At 37.1% G+C, this 14,240-nt stretch overlaps 2 protein-coding genes across 22 annotated transcripts in view; one reads left to right on the top strand and one right to left on the bottom strand.

The window, feature by feature from the left end:
* The window catches only part of Reps1 (RALBP1 associated Eps domain containing 1), a 76,410-nt gene extending 71,413 nt beyond the window's left edge, over window positions 1–4,997 (top strand). For all 12 annotated transcript variants that reach the window (XM_074073505.1, XM_020174484.2, XM_074073481.1 and 9 more), the window contains 3 exons: window positions 1,158–1,306; window positions 2,631–2,736; window positions 4,737–4,997. In XM_074073505.1, the coding sequence (XP_073929606.1) occupies window positions 1,158–1,306; window positions 2,631–2,736; window positions 4,737–4,805 (324 nt within the window). In that variant the 3' untranslated portion in view covers window positions 4,806–4,997. The remainder of the gene's footprint in view (window positions 1–1,157; window positions 1,307–2,630; window positions 2,737–4,736) is intronic.
* A 2,336-nt stretch (window positions 4,998–7,333) lies between these two features.
* Ect2l (epithelial cell transforming 2 like) overlaps window positions 7,334–14,240 on the bottom strand; it is a 74,529-nt gene continuing 67,622 nt past the window's right edge. For 8 of the 10 annotated variants that reach the window (XM_074073414.1, XM_074073418.1, XM_074073411.1 and 5 more), the window contains 2 exons: window positions 9,644–9,816; window positions 7,334–7,791 (listed from right to left, as the gene is read on the bottom strand). In XM_074073414.1, coding sequence (XP_073929515.1) covers window positions 7,664–7,791; window positions 9,644–9,816 — 301 coding nt within the window. In that variant the 3' untranslated portion in view covers window positions 7,334–7,663. Of the gene's footprint in view, window positions 7,792–9,643; window positions 9,817–14,240 lie in introns of those variants that run through there. The other 2 variants (XM_074073423.1, XM_074073436.1) reach the window with 2 other exon arrangements.

A 14,240-nucleotide genomic window follows, 5' to 3' on the forward strand; every position in this document is an offset into this window, starting at 1 on the left:
CCAATAATGCTATGCTCTGTGGACCTAAGTGCCAAGATTATATATAGGCATGTGCCATCACACTTTACCTCCTCCCCTGCACTCTTAATTTTAACAGTTTTATGGATAATTTTTCCCCTAACATTTTATTGTAAACATTTTTAAACATATAGAAAAGTTGAACAAATGTTACATTATACATCAGTAAGCCCACTGCATTGATTATACCATTAATATCTTACTATATTTGCCTTTCCACATAGCTCCCCATTCCTTCTGTCTGTCAGTTCTTATCACTTACATGAATTACAGATTGTAAATATCAGTATACATTCCCCTTGAGCCAACAATTTTGGTAACTTTTTTCCTCTATTCCAGGCAAACCTAATAGCTATTGAAACAGCATATGTTTCTAGAAGTACTTAAATAGTACTTTCCAAACATTTATTTTTACTATGCTAATAAGCTCTGTGATTTTTTTTTTGATAATTTTATTTTGATCCACTCACCCCAACAAATTTTAAATACCACTTATTTAAAGAGATGCAGTTCTTGTTTATATTTACATACAAGTCAAATCAGGTTTGGATAACTACTCAAGCACTCTACTGTATTTGATTGTATTGAGGGCAGATTCACATTCTCCAGCAAAGTGTCCACTCATTTTCAAGAGTTATAATTACTGTGTATCATAATGGTGTTTAAGAATTGTGTGACTTTGCACATCTTCATGATAAATTATTTCATTCATTAAGATGATATATTTTAGGATTTTTTAGTAGAAATTCCTATGATGGTAATGGATATGTATTTCTGGAGACCTCCTTTATTTTTGAGCAGGTGTATACTAAGCATGATTCATGTTTTATGTTAAAACTGGCTTTCATGGTCTTGAATCAGATTTGGACCCTAAGCAGCTCATGTTATTCTTTTTTAGAAATTTATATTTTATAATTTATATTCTAGATGTGTTCATCATTATGGTATTGACTAGGATCATCCTTTTCTATTTTACTATAAGTTAGTTATTGCCACAAATACATGAATTGTCGTAAAGCAGGATGAGCAACTAATTTTTTTTAAGAGCAGGTAGCTTAAAAAAACCAAATGCTGTTGGTAAAGTGCTGACCATGAATGTCTTCAAGAATGTTCATTATTAATGGAGTTTTGTCTTCTAGAGCAAAGGCACAACCCCTCTTGCTCCACCACCTAAACCTGTACGAAGAAGATTAAAATCAGAAGATGAATTAAGGCCAGACGTCGATGACCATACACAGAAGACAGGTGTCTTAGCTACTGTTGTTACATCACAGCCTTCTATTCCCAGGTACCCAGTTACATTTAATTACCAGGAATAAACAGCACCAGAATGAAAGAAATTAGTAGTCAGATTAGTTCTTTAGTTGAGTAGAGATTCTTAAAGAACTCCCATTTCCGAGTACGTAGAATATTCTTCCTACTTTTCCCCATTTATTATTAAGTTTACTTCCAATTCTATTTTAACACCCTTTTGTAAACTGTGGAGCAAGAGTTAAAAGTTGATAGTGTAGAGTAAAACTGATTTTTTTTTTTTGGCAGTACTGTGATTTGAACTCAGGGCCTATACCCTGAGCCACTCCACCAGCCCGCCTTTTTTTCATGATGGGTTTTTGAGATAAGGTCTCAGGAACTATTTGCCTGGGCTGGCTTTGAACCACAGTCCGCCTGATTTCTACCTCCTGAGTAGCTAGAATTACAGGCATGAGCCACTGGTGCCCAGCAAAACTGTTTTTTATGGTTGTTCACACCAGAGTTTGCCAGACTGAGGCTCATGGGCCAAATTCAGCTCATGTCTTATTTTTCTATGTCCAGTGAGCTAAGAATGGCTTTTACATTTTGTGAAGAGGATAAAAGAGAAAAGAAAAATAAAAAACTAGAATATGGAACAGAAACTGTATACCCACAGGACCTAAAATAATTAATACCCAGCTAGAGAAAAAGTCTTCAAGTACTTATTCTAGACTCTTTACCTCAGGTGATTCTACAGAAAAATAATAGCAGTTAAAACAGTGGTAATAAACTTAGGCTTCAGAAACCTGCATTCTTTTGGTTGACTATTGAAACTGAGTGAGGTTGCGCCATGCTAATAAGGAAAAAGCTGTTCCCTCTCTTGTCTGTGCTTAGAAATACATCAGAGCGTGCTATGGGTGTAGCTCAGGGGTTAAGTGTTGCCTACCATGTGCAAAACCCTGAGTTCAATCCCCAGCACCACATAAAAATAAAACAACAAAAACAAAAAAAATGGGCCAGGTGTGATACAATCCCAGCTACTCTAAAAGCAGAGATGGGGAGAATCATGGTTTGAGGCCAGCCCAGGCAAAAGGTAGCAATACCCCATCTAAACCAATAAGCTGAGCCCTCCATGGTGTGACTGCAATCCCAACTACATGGGAGGCATAGATAGGAGGTTTATAGTCTGAGGCCAGTCGCAGTCAAAAACATGAGACTCTACTGGAAAAAACAAAAAGTCCTAGAAATGCGGCTCAAGTGGTAAGAGTGCTTATCTACCTGAGTTCAAACCCTAGTCCTGCCCAAAAAAAGAAATAGATGAGAGAAGTGAAGAGAATTTAAAGAAATGAAGGTTATGGTTTTTGCCCCCTTTATCTCCTCAGATCTGTTGGGAAAGATAAAAAAGCTATTCAGGCATCAATTAGACGCAATAAGGAAACCAACACAGTTTTGGCCAGATTGAATAGTGAATTACAGCAACAATTAAAGGTAATGTGGTTTCTGAATCTTTGTTTGGGGAGTTCCAGGGATGTAGAACATCTCAGAGTTTCCAGGGAAGTTGGAGGTGATCCAACAATTCTTATGGTTGTATGAAACTCTTCTCATAACAAAAGAAATGTGCATTTAAAAATGGTGTACAAGCCATTGAATCTTTCAGTACTAAAAGTAATTTTTAACTAAAATTTGGATAGACATTGCTTTATCCTACATACATTATAAGACATCACTATTTCTAAAATATTCACAAAGAAACTTAGAGAAGAAATATTGTGACTTTAAGTTCCTCCAAGAACATATACATGGCCCTCTACACTGTGTAATCCTTAGATGATTTGACTGTTGTTAGTTTAGCCTTTCATCAGACAACTCAGATTCTATTAAAGGAACTTAAGTCTAAAGAAGACAAGAAGTGCGGACAATTTATATCATCTTGCATGTGAAGAGAAAATGCAAACCTTAAATAAAAATGGTGCTTCCATTCAGTATCCCACTGTCATCTAATACTTGAGAAGAGTGAGATTATTTTCCTACTTGTAACCAACATTTATTTGAATTCTTATTGAATAAATACTATACTCAGAATCACTTACCGTTCACCCACATTTTTAAGCACTAATGACTTATAAACCAGTAGTTCTCAAATGTTAATGTAGATACAGATATAATCTAAGGCCATATTCCAACACAGATTCTGATTTAGTATGTCTGTTGGGATCTGAGAATTCTACATTTCTAAGTCTTTCAGGTGATGGAGATGCTGCTGTACTGCTGGCCTCACGTTAGATAGCAAGGTTGTAATGCACAAAGATGAGGAGAAGAGATTCCCTGGAAATGTAAAATGGACACATAGTTTATTCCCATAACGTTCCGTTCATGTCCCTCATCTAGCATTTATCACACTGTTCCAGAATTGTTATCTATGACACATTTGTCTCTGTCCTACTGAGCAACTCACCGAGGGTAAATCATAATCATTTCTGCTTAGGATGACCACATAGTGTTTGTCCAAACCAAGGCACTTTTGAGAGAAAAGAGGGAGGATTTCATTAATATTTAGCATTTGGCTGTATAAACTGGAACTGTCCTAGATAATTTATGGCCATTTTACGTGTAGCATATATTAGACATTTGTTTAATCTCTCACATGAATGGTATTATTGTACAACCCTTTGACCAGAGGAGAAAACATTTGAAGTTGTTAGATGTTTATGAATTTGGTCCATTGTAAAAGAAGAATGCAAAATTTAGGACAAGCTTATTTAGTACGATACTTTGAACATAAAAATTTTGTTAATGTGTATTTTTCTAAAGAACTAGAGAATATCATAGAAAATAAAAAGGAGCTATTTTGAAAATCACTTTCTTACTATCTCTGAGAATAGAAAATAAGGTACCAAACAGGAAGAGGTCATTCTTGTTTAAAAAAATATATATATATATATATCAGTATGATAAAGAGAAAGAAAATAAAAAAAGGTAAATAAGTTAGAATTTTGTGGTTGTCAGAAAAGACTCCTTAATGCCAACAGTGATTAAAAATTCTGAATCCAAAATTGAGTTTTCTTCTTTGTGTAACTGAAACTCAAAATGAAATCCAGGAGTTGCTATAACCAGATGTCATCGGTAGGCAGAAGAGTCCACGTTAACAAACCCATCTACAGTTAATTTAGGGGACAGGCTTCATGCAGAATTCATGCATTAATACCCATCCAGTGCAAATAGTTGCTTTTCTGATAATTAGCTGAAAAGCATTTATTACATGATCATGTAATGAGAGAAGAATTTAAATTACTAGAATCATATTTTCATATTCTGAATGTATAAAGAAACAGCCTTTCTAAAGGGAAGTATACTTCTAAAATATGAATAGCTGCCCTTTAGTCTTGTTGACAAATATAAATTGTTTTCTTAAAACAGAGCTCTTGTTAGGCATGTGTTTATTTTTATATGCTCAGAAACATAACTTGGACTTTGCATCTTTTTTTCAGGATGTTCTTGAAGAGAGAATCTCCCTGGAAGTTCAACTGGAACAACTGCGACCATTCTCTCACTTATAAGCCAATTGCCGTTAACTGTGAACATACCCATTTTTAAACGGTTTGGGGTTCAAAGCCAATTTGGAGACCCAAACATTCAGCTCACTGCTTAATTCAACATTAAATTTTATGATTCTGTTTTACCCTATGTGTTCACCATTGTATTTAAGTATCTTTTATTTTTTAATTTCAACAATAAAAGGGTCAGGATGATTTTTTCTGGAGGTTATATTGTGTGTGTTGTACACCCCACCCTAGCTATTCCATAGCATCAGGAACCAAAACGGCACAATGATTTGGTTTACAGAGTGGGCTTCTTATTTATATCTCAAGCACAGACTCAGAAATCTTCACAAAAGGAAGACAAAAACTGTTACCTTGTTCTTGTCTGGGTTTAATATTTTACACAAAGCATCTATATTTTCTAAAAAACTTTAAAATATGATTCTTTTTAGTCTTTTATTTTAAAGAGCTTCATTGGATAAGACAGTTTTCACAGGAAGCTAATTTACTAGGAAGTCTTCTTCTCTGCATTAATCAGCATGCTTCAAGAGTCACATGATTCTTCAAACTTCTCTTACATACCAACTTGGGGTCAGGTTCTCCATTTTCCTTTCAGCATTTGATCACTTTTACAGGGACTTGGACATTTTCTGTGTGAGATTTTAATTCAACAGCATTCATGTAAACTTACGAACTTTACGATTGTGAAGACAGGCTTTTTCTAAACATCCCTTCAAGGTGAAAGGAAGTGTGACACCAGTACATAAACATGATCTGCTCAGAAACATCACCCATTTTTGCATGATTCATATGCTTAACTCCGTTAGAAGTTTTATAGCGAGTATTTTCAAGAGATAGGGTTTTAAACTTCTGAGGATAGTCCATTACAGTTTCTAGTTTACCTTCAGCTGTCTTTTTACTCACTGTCCACATCTGCAGATTTTTCATACTAACAGAGTTTCTGGAGTATGCCCTGTTTAGGATAATGTTCTGACCTAGGATTTGTTTTATATTGTGCAGTAGATGTATTTGGATCACATTTGTAAATTTGCATTTGTTGCTAACTCATAGCACATAGTCCCTTTAAAGTTTATGCTGTCCACAGGGTCATAGATGTTAAACTGCATGGATATAACAAAATCAAAAGAGTGATTTTACATTAATAGTACAATATTTTAACTTTTTATATATTTTTAACCAGAATTTAAATTTTTAAGAATTAGACAGAATTTGTAGTTTCAAATTTGTAGTTTTCAGGTTCACAATCCTAGATTACACTATTAGATTTTATTGCCTTCAGAGATTATGAAGTGGGCTGGGCATGCCTCCAATGGTAGAACACCACCTGCCTAGCAAGCACGAAGCCCTGAGTTCAAACTCCAGTTCCATAAAAAAAAAAATAGACATTATGAAGCAAAAAGGTTATCAACCTTTTTTATCAGTCTTTTGAGATCAAAACTATTACTGCTGCATTTGTCAGCTAAAGTTTTCAGGTAGCTAACAGGTTATAGCTTTCAGTTTGTTACAAACTCAAATGAAGGCTTTAATGCCCCAGGAAGCTACTATTTTGCTGTTTCTTTGCTTGAAACAGAATTGACTTTATTGATTTTTATTTAGCTAAATTTCATTACAAGCAGGTTTTGCAGCTTAATCCATTTTTATTAAGCTCAATTTCATAACAGGCAAGTTTTGCTAGATTTCCGTTTATTTTGTTGTTGTTTTGGCAGGACTGGAGTTTGAACTCAGGGCTTTGCACTTACAAAGCAGGCACTCCACTACTTTGGGCCACACCTTTAGCCCATTTTGCTCTGGTCATTTTGGAGATGGAGTCTCATGAACTGTTTGCCCAGGCTGGCCTTGAACCTCGATCCTCCTGATCTCAGCCTCTCAAGTAGCTAGGATTACAGACATAAACTACTGGCATCCAGCTATTTTTATTTTTTAAAGGTTGCATTTTTTCAGTGATCTTCTAATTTAGCATTGTCAAAAGTATTTTTAAAGCTTACTTGGATGGTCTAGAATTTGATGTCTGTAGCAAAATATTTAAAAATTATTTTTAAAAAACTTCTGAGTACTTTATTTTTTTTTTTTTTGCAGCACTGGTGTTTGAACCCATGATCTCATGCTTGGTAGGCAGGCACTCCTACCACTTGAGCCACTTTGCCAACGTGTGTGTGTGTGTGTGTGTGACCACTTGAGCCACTTTGCCAACGTGTGTGTGTGTGTGTGTGACCACTTGAGCCACTTTGCCAACGTGTGTGTGTGTGTGTGTGTGTGTGTGTGTGTGTGTGTGTGTGTGTGTGTGTGTGTGTGTGTGTTGCCCAGGGCTTCAAACCATGATGCTTCTGATCTCTGCCTCCTGAATAGCTAGGATTGTATTAAGAATATGTTTGACAGGTCTATGTTTGACAGGTGTTTGAAAAGCTGCCATTTATATTTCTTATACATATTTTTAAGATCAGTAATTGTTTCATGAAATTTTTAATGATTAGTAAATCACCAACAAATTAAAATATATTTCCAAGAATGGTCACTTATGACACATTTTTCATTCTGGTTTTATTTTTCATTAATCATTTTTTAACAACTACACAGTATGTTTGCTGTCACAATTCATCACATCAGTCAAATTGTTTTAAAGAAGATTGTCCATGCAAAATAACTGTCAAAAAAAAAAAAGGTTCAAAATTTCAGATTCATTGTTCTGAACATTCCACATAACTTTGCCATAGGTGATAACATTTCAGGGTTGGAAGGAACCTTGTGGGTCGTCACAGTTCATCCTCTCATCATCCGTGACACCTTCTGCTTCTTCCTGGATGTTCAGGAACAGAAAATGCAGAATTGCACCCCGATGGCTGTCTTCACGTCCAGTGTCACTTCTCCATACTACTTCTGATGGTGCTCTGGAGTACTGAGAGCCACAGGAGCTTATCATCCTCTGCTTCAGTAGCACAAATCCATTCACATTTTGGACCTTGAAGAATAAATGCATTCTTGACATCTGAAAAACATATGAAGCATACTACTTACTAATTTTTGTGGGTAACAAAAGAAAAGGAAAAAATGTTTTAAAATTCAAGAGCTGACCAAGCCATCTTTAAGAACTTTTTGAACCCTAAAAATAAGGTTTCAAACAAGTTTAGGACCTAACTTCTTAAAATGGCTGAAAGTTGATGTCATAAGGTAATCTTATTTTTATAATTAATTATAATTAACAATTATTTTAAAGACTGAATAATGATGTTATGTTTAATTCCTTGTATAAAGCAGCCCAGAAATAACTGGAGCCAGTGAAAATCTTTTCTAATCATATGTTAAAGATGATGAGAGCCAGACCTAGACATCCTTGGTATGAGAGCTGGCGACAGTAGCCAACTGCATACTCAGCTGAATGGCCATAACTGTCATAGAATACAGCTTACTGTCATAGTGAATGGGAAGAGAAGAAAAAGAGCATGCTTTATACGCTAACCATGCTCAGTGATTGTGGGTAACCTTTTTTACTTAAGTTCGCCTTCAAGAAAGATTCCAAAACAGATCAAACGTGGCAGTGTGACTGACAGGGAGCTTTAACTGGGGCTCTCTCTTGCCTTCTAACTGACCTGAGGATTGAATTTCATCCTTTTCATGGGAACTCCACTTCTGTATGTGTAGGAACAAATGGATTCTGTTTGCTAAATATTTATTTAAACTTTATTATCTATGTCAGAAAATGAAATTGACCTACGATTTGTTTACTCACATTTTTCTTTGGTTTTAGTATCAAGGTTATATTGCCATCATAAAATAAGTCAGATAGTTTTCATCAGTTTTTTCATCTCTAAAGGAATGTAAATAAGTTACCAGTTCCCTGAATTTTTCATTCTGGAGCTGACACTGCCATTAATCCAATTTTGACAATAGGCGTAGACTTCAATGAGGGGAGAAAGAAAGGAAGGCAAAAGTATTAAGAAATTATATACCCTAGCTAAGACTTTTTCTCTACTCTGGCTTTAACAGGATTAAAATGGATGTATTTTCCCTTCTTCCTTTAAAAAAACAAGATTGCCTTCTAGGTGGAAATATTTATTCCCATACTTGTTATTCTCTCTCTCTCTCTCTTTCTCTCTCTCTCTCTCTTGGGCTCAGATTAGTTCCTTCCCTAAGATCTTAGTTACTGATTTAACCTAAAGTCCTTTCTACATGCTTGAAAAATATTGGAGTGAAAGATGTTACATTTGGGTTGTCTGGCCTAACACAAATACAGGAAAGAGATCTTTAAGCTTGGAAAACAGTGTGGGATAAAATGAAGTTAGGCATAATAAGTTTAAGTAGGACTCTCTCTGTGACAAATGGTATTTCTTTTGGAATTACTTTGAATAAAATGTAACTTACTAACCATACTCTAATATATCTGTCTGTTCCTTTGTAGAACAACTCTCAGCTTCAATGCCAATTTAAGAAAGAAAAGGTACAATCAGACCTGTAATGTCCAGTTAGTCCTGGTAGAATGGAAAAGTAATAGAGAAGAATCTAAAATAATGCTTCAGGTCTGCAACATCTGTAGACAAGGTAGGACACTGGCTGAGAGCTCCAGGTCTCCAATCAGACTGCTTCAGGGTACTCGTGGTGATGTGGGTCCTGTGTCCCTTTGTGATTTTTGAAAGCTGTATCAGAAAATAATGCCAGCATTCCTTTCTGCTGCTATTTCAGAGACAGATGAAAGTTTAATGAACTCCTAATTGGGTAATTATTTGCAAACTGAAAAATCATAATTCCAGTCCTTTTCCTACTTTTAGATATTAATAGTTAATGAGTTTGGTATGGAATAGCTTTGTGAAGATACTTATCTCTTGAAAGAAAACTGTACATACACTTGGAATCTGGAATGTCTTCTATGAGTAACCGTGAAAGGGCTACTGATGCAATGAACTGGTAAGTTGTTGTTGAAGTCCTTTCAAACGGAGTGTGAGATATGCCCCGACTGCAAACAAGTAGTGCGTCATTGAAGAGAAAGAGGCTGAGATCACGGATTTGTTCATAGAGCCTATGTTAAAATAGGGAAATGTATGTAAGTGCTTTGTTAAACAACTATCTTTAAATTGTTAAGCCAGTGGCTGACTCTTACCACACTATAGATCTTTTGAGTTGCTGGTGAAATTCTTAGTTCTCCTCTGCATCTCAGACCAGTACTGTGGGCCAACAAGATTTCTGATGGAGTTGTCTTGAGCTTGTCCATTGGACAAGAATTTCACAATCAGTGTGGGGAAATGAGCACTGACCTTTCCTGCCTTTATGAAATGAATCATTATCACAGTGCTTTTTAAAACTTTTGTCAGATTTGGTATTTTGTGCTAGATGTATCTGGCAGTCTGAGAAAAATAACATTTTTGTTCTGCATTATCTGTGAGGGCAAAAGGTTATATGAAGAAAAATACAAAGACAATGTGGCATGTGGAATCTTTAAATGAAAAGCAGGAGAAAGAAGCATTTACTAGGTAGAAGTGAATTTTTAATTCCAGTTGGAGGAAAATTCGCTCATCAGTATGAAAGGTAACAACTAGGTAGTCCTTCCTTTTCACTGAGGTTGCTAACACGATCAGCCAACAGTCAGCTTATTTATCAAGGAGCAAAATCTGGTGTCCATAGCCTCCCATCTGTTATCATCTTGGATTTAAGTTTTAGGTATTTACAGAAGAATGGCTGGATGGCCACACATTTCTACCTATCTGCACACTTAAAACAACTCACACTTCCCTAACACTCTCCAAACTGCTGAAGCTAACCACTCTCCAAATACCTAAAGCATAACACCTGAAATGTCTTAACTTTTTGACCCATCCTGTGCCCAGCTCTTAGGCATGGTTGTAACTAACATGACTCAAGTGCCCTGCTCTTCAGAGTGCAGCTGGCCTGCCCATCAATGGACACAGCATCACCAGAGCATGTGCTAGAAATGCAGTCTCAGGCTGCTTTATCCCTGAGGCAGAATTTGCATTTTAACAGAATCTCCAGGTAATTCAGATGTGCCACATATAAGTTAAGAGTCATTATCATGTAAAGTGAGTTACAAATGTGAATTATAGCTGGTTTTATGGTAGACAACCTGAAATTCTTTTTTTTTTTTTTTAATTCTTTTGGCAGTAGTGGGAGTTGAACTCTGGGTCTTGAGCTCGCTAGACAGGTTCTCTACCACTTGAGTACACTCAAAGCCCTTTTTTGCTTTAGGTGATTTTTCAGATAGGATCTTGTGCTTTTTGCCTGAGGTTGGCTTCAGATTGCAAACCTCCTAACTATACCTCCCACACAGCTGGATTACAGATATGTACTACCATATCCAACCTTGAAATTCTTTGCTAAAAAAAATTTGAACCAGTCACCATTGGCTCACACCTGTAATCCTAGCTACTCAGAAGACAGAGATCAGAAGGATTGTGGTTTGAGACTAGCACAGGCAAATAGTTCAAGAGACCATATCTTGAAAATACCTAACACAAAAAAGGGCTGGCAGAATGGCTCAAGTGGTAGAGAGCCTGCCTAGCAAGCAGGAATCACTGAGTTCAAACCCCAATATCTCTAAGAAAAAAAAAATTGAGTAATCAGTCCTACTCTTGGGAATCCTATCTGCTAAAAATGGTAGCAGATGTAAGGAATTTGTTTATATAGGGAATCAAGTTTGTTGCAACATCAGTCATCATAGAACGAAGTATAAATGAAAGGATGGACAGACGGGATTAAGCCTCTAAATGAAACAACTGTCCATTAACAGCAGAAAAGTGGAATAAATGGTGTTCCATCCACACCATGAAATATTATTTATTTAAAAGAATGAACTGAAGCCATAGCAGTTAGCTCGAAATGCTTTCCATTTGCTAAGTGAGAAAAGCACTTAGAATTTTTGCAAAATAATGGCAACCTCCCTGTAAATAGATGTGTGCATATGTATTGGTTACCTGACCAAGTACAAAAAAACAGAAGGCTACATACTGAGTTGGAAACTTGGGTGACTTTAGTATAGAGGGAAGAGTGAGCCAAGCACAATGGAAAAATGGAGGGAAAAAGAATATTGTACACTAAATGAAAGTCAATAGTAGGACTGACATTGTTTAAACATTGCTGTAGAACTCTGTTTTGCACAATTTAAAAACTAGAGATGGTCAGGTGAAGAATAAACAAGTCCCTTGAACAAACAGAAACAGACTCCATTAATCTTCCTAAGGTTGCTTAATGGTTCTAAGAGGAAAAAAATTAACTTCTATTAGAACATTTGACTTCTTCCCTTAGTCTTTCTTCAGATGGATTCAGCCAGCCACAGGGGTGGGCTGCCCCTCTCGAATACTTTGTGAGACCCCCATCTCCAAAATAATCAGAGCAAAATGGAGCAGAGGTGTGGCTTAGGTGGTAGAGCACCTCCTTTGCAAGCACAAAGCCCTGAGTTCAAACCCCAGTCCCACCAATAAATAAAATTCAGGACACAAGCTTTGGCATGAAGAGACAGCAGCAAGCCATCATCTCCACTGTGAGCTGACCTAAGCCAAAAGTGTTTCTCCATAGCCTCTGCACATTCACACACTACCTGACAGATCGCAATGGCTTCTGGAGTCCCTAGAATGAGACCAGAGTCCAGTATCCCTCAGAAGTCTGAGTAGGTCCCCTCCCCCAGTGCAGAGTAAATGACTGCAGGTCCTTTTGGGAAGGTAAGAGAAACATTTATGATCTGCCTTTTGGCAAGATAGTAGGGTCTTTCCTCAATGGGACTCTGGGTCTGGGAAGTGGGTGGCTTCATTTGGTGGTCCAAGTCAGGCCTAGATGGGCACACTTTTGCACCATTAGCAAGGCCCCTTTGAAAAAAAGATGCTCAAAAATCATCAAGCTGCAAGTCACATATATGAAAATCGGTGTTTTTGAAAAATACTGTACCACCAAAATTTCAAAGTACATGTTACAAGACTTTAACATTGGCAGGTATCTTGGCTCAAGTGGTAGAGCACCTGCCTAACAAGTGGGAGAACTTGAGTTCAAACCCCAGTACTGCCAAAACAAACAAACAAACAAAAAAAGTTATAGGGGCAGAACTCTTGCCTAGTATGCATGAGGTCCTGGGTTCAATCTCTGACACGGCAAATAAATAAGTAAATAGCTTAACATAACCCCAAACTATGGTTTGTGCCCATGGTGGGGGTAAGCACCTGCTTCTTTAAATGACTAGAACTTTGTCTCTACTCCAGAGTAAACTTTTTCATGTAGAATGCACACACTCGTGCTCTGAGGCATAGCTCTTGTTTATTTCTGCCATGCTGGTGAATTTCTTTTGAGGAAAGTCTCCTTTCATTTTCCCACCTGTCTGGTTGGTGGAACCAGCACTGTCCGAGCACTGAGACCTGGTATGAATTCCAGACCAGCACTTATTAGTTCTGTGACTTCAGGCAACTTTCTTCAGTCACACTCCCCTAGCATGGGTCCTGTCCTACCTGCCTCACCAAGTGATTGCAGTGAATTTATCAAGTGAGAGAGGTAAAACGTATGGCAAACTGTAAAGCTTTATGTTCCGTGAGTCCAGGCAATGGGTGTAAATGTAAACAGGATACATTGACTCTAGTAAGTAAAAATTCCTGATGGAAATCATGGGAGTGGCATTTCATTGGTTTTATTTAACTTTAAAATAACAGAAAATGAGTTACAGGCTAAATATTTTGGGCTAATGCTGTGAATGTAATCACAGGAACAGTGTCTTTAAATGTAAGTGTGCACCATAGAATAGAAAATAGTATTATCCTCAGACCCTCAGCTGTACTCATCTCGTGTCCAAATTCTGAAGACAGGTCTAAATTCCAATAATTTAGACTTCCAGCTTCCAACTGACATGTAAGAGCCTGGAAGTTGTCACTCCTATCCTCACTACAGAAAAGATGAAAAAACTCAGAGTCAGCTGGACATGGTGGTACACACTGTAATCACAGCTACTCAGAGACTGGAGCAAGTTCAAGGTTAACCAGGCAAAGGTAGCAAGACCCTGTCTCAAAAACAAAATACAGAAAATGTGGTATTTATATGCAATGGAATTTTACTCAGCCATGAAGAAGAATGAAATTTTGTCATTCACAGGTAAATGGATGGAACTGGAGAATATCATGTTAAGCGAAATTAACCAGGCTCAGAGGCCAAAAATAGTATGTTCTCCCTCATATGCAGATTCTAGACCTAAAACAAACTCAGTAATATTATTGAACATGGGTCACACTAAGGGGAGGCCGTGCACAGGAAGGGACAAGGGAAGGAAACCAAAAACTTTAATGTGGTTGATGTGCTCACTGTAGAGGAGTGAATACAGCAATCTTAAATTGGCAGAGGCCACTATGGGAAGGAGACCAGGAAGCAGTGAAGAGGTCTGGAAGAGATGAACCAATGTGGGTTGCAATACACACGTGCATGGAAGCAACACTAGGAATCTCTCTGAATAGCTATCTTAAT

The sequence above is a fragment of the Castor canadensis genome, chromosome 1 (assembly GCF_047511655.1).
Source record: "Castor canadensis chromosome 1, mCasCan1.hap1v2, whole genome shotgun sequence".
Taxonomy (NCBI): Eukaryota; Metazoa; Chordata; class Mammalia; order Rodentia; family Castoridae; genus Castor; species Castor canadensis.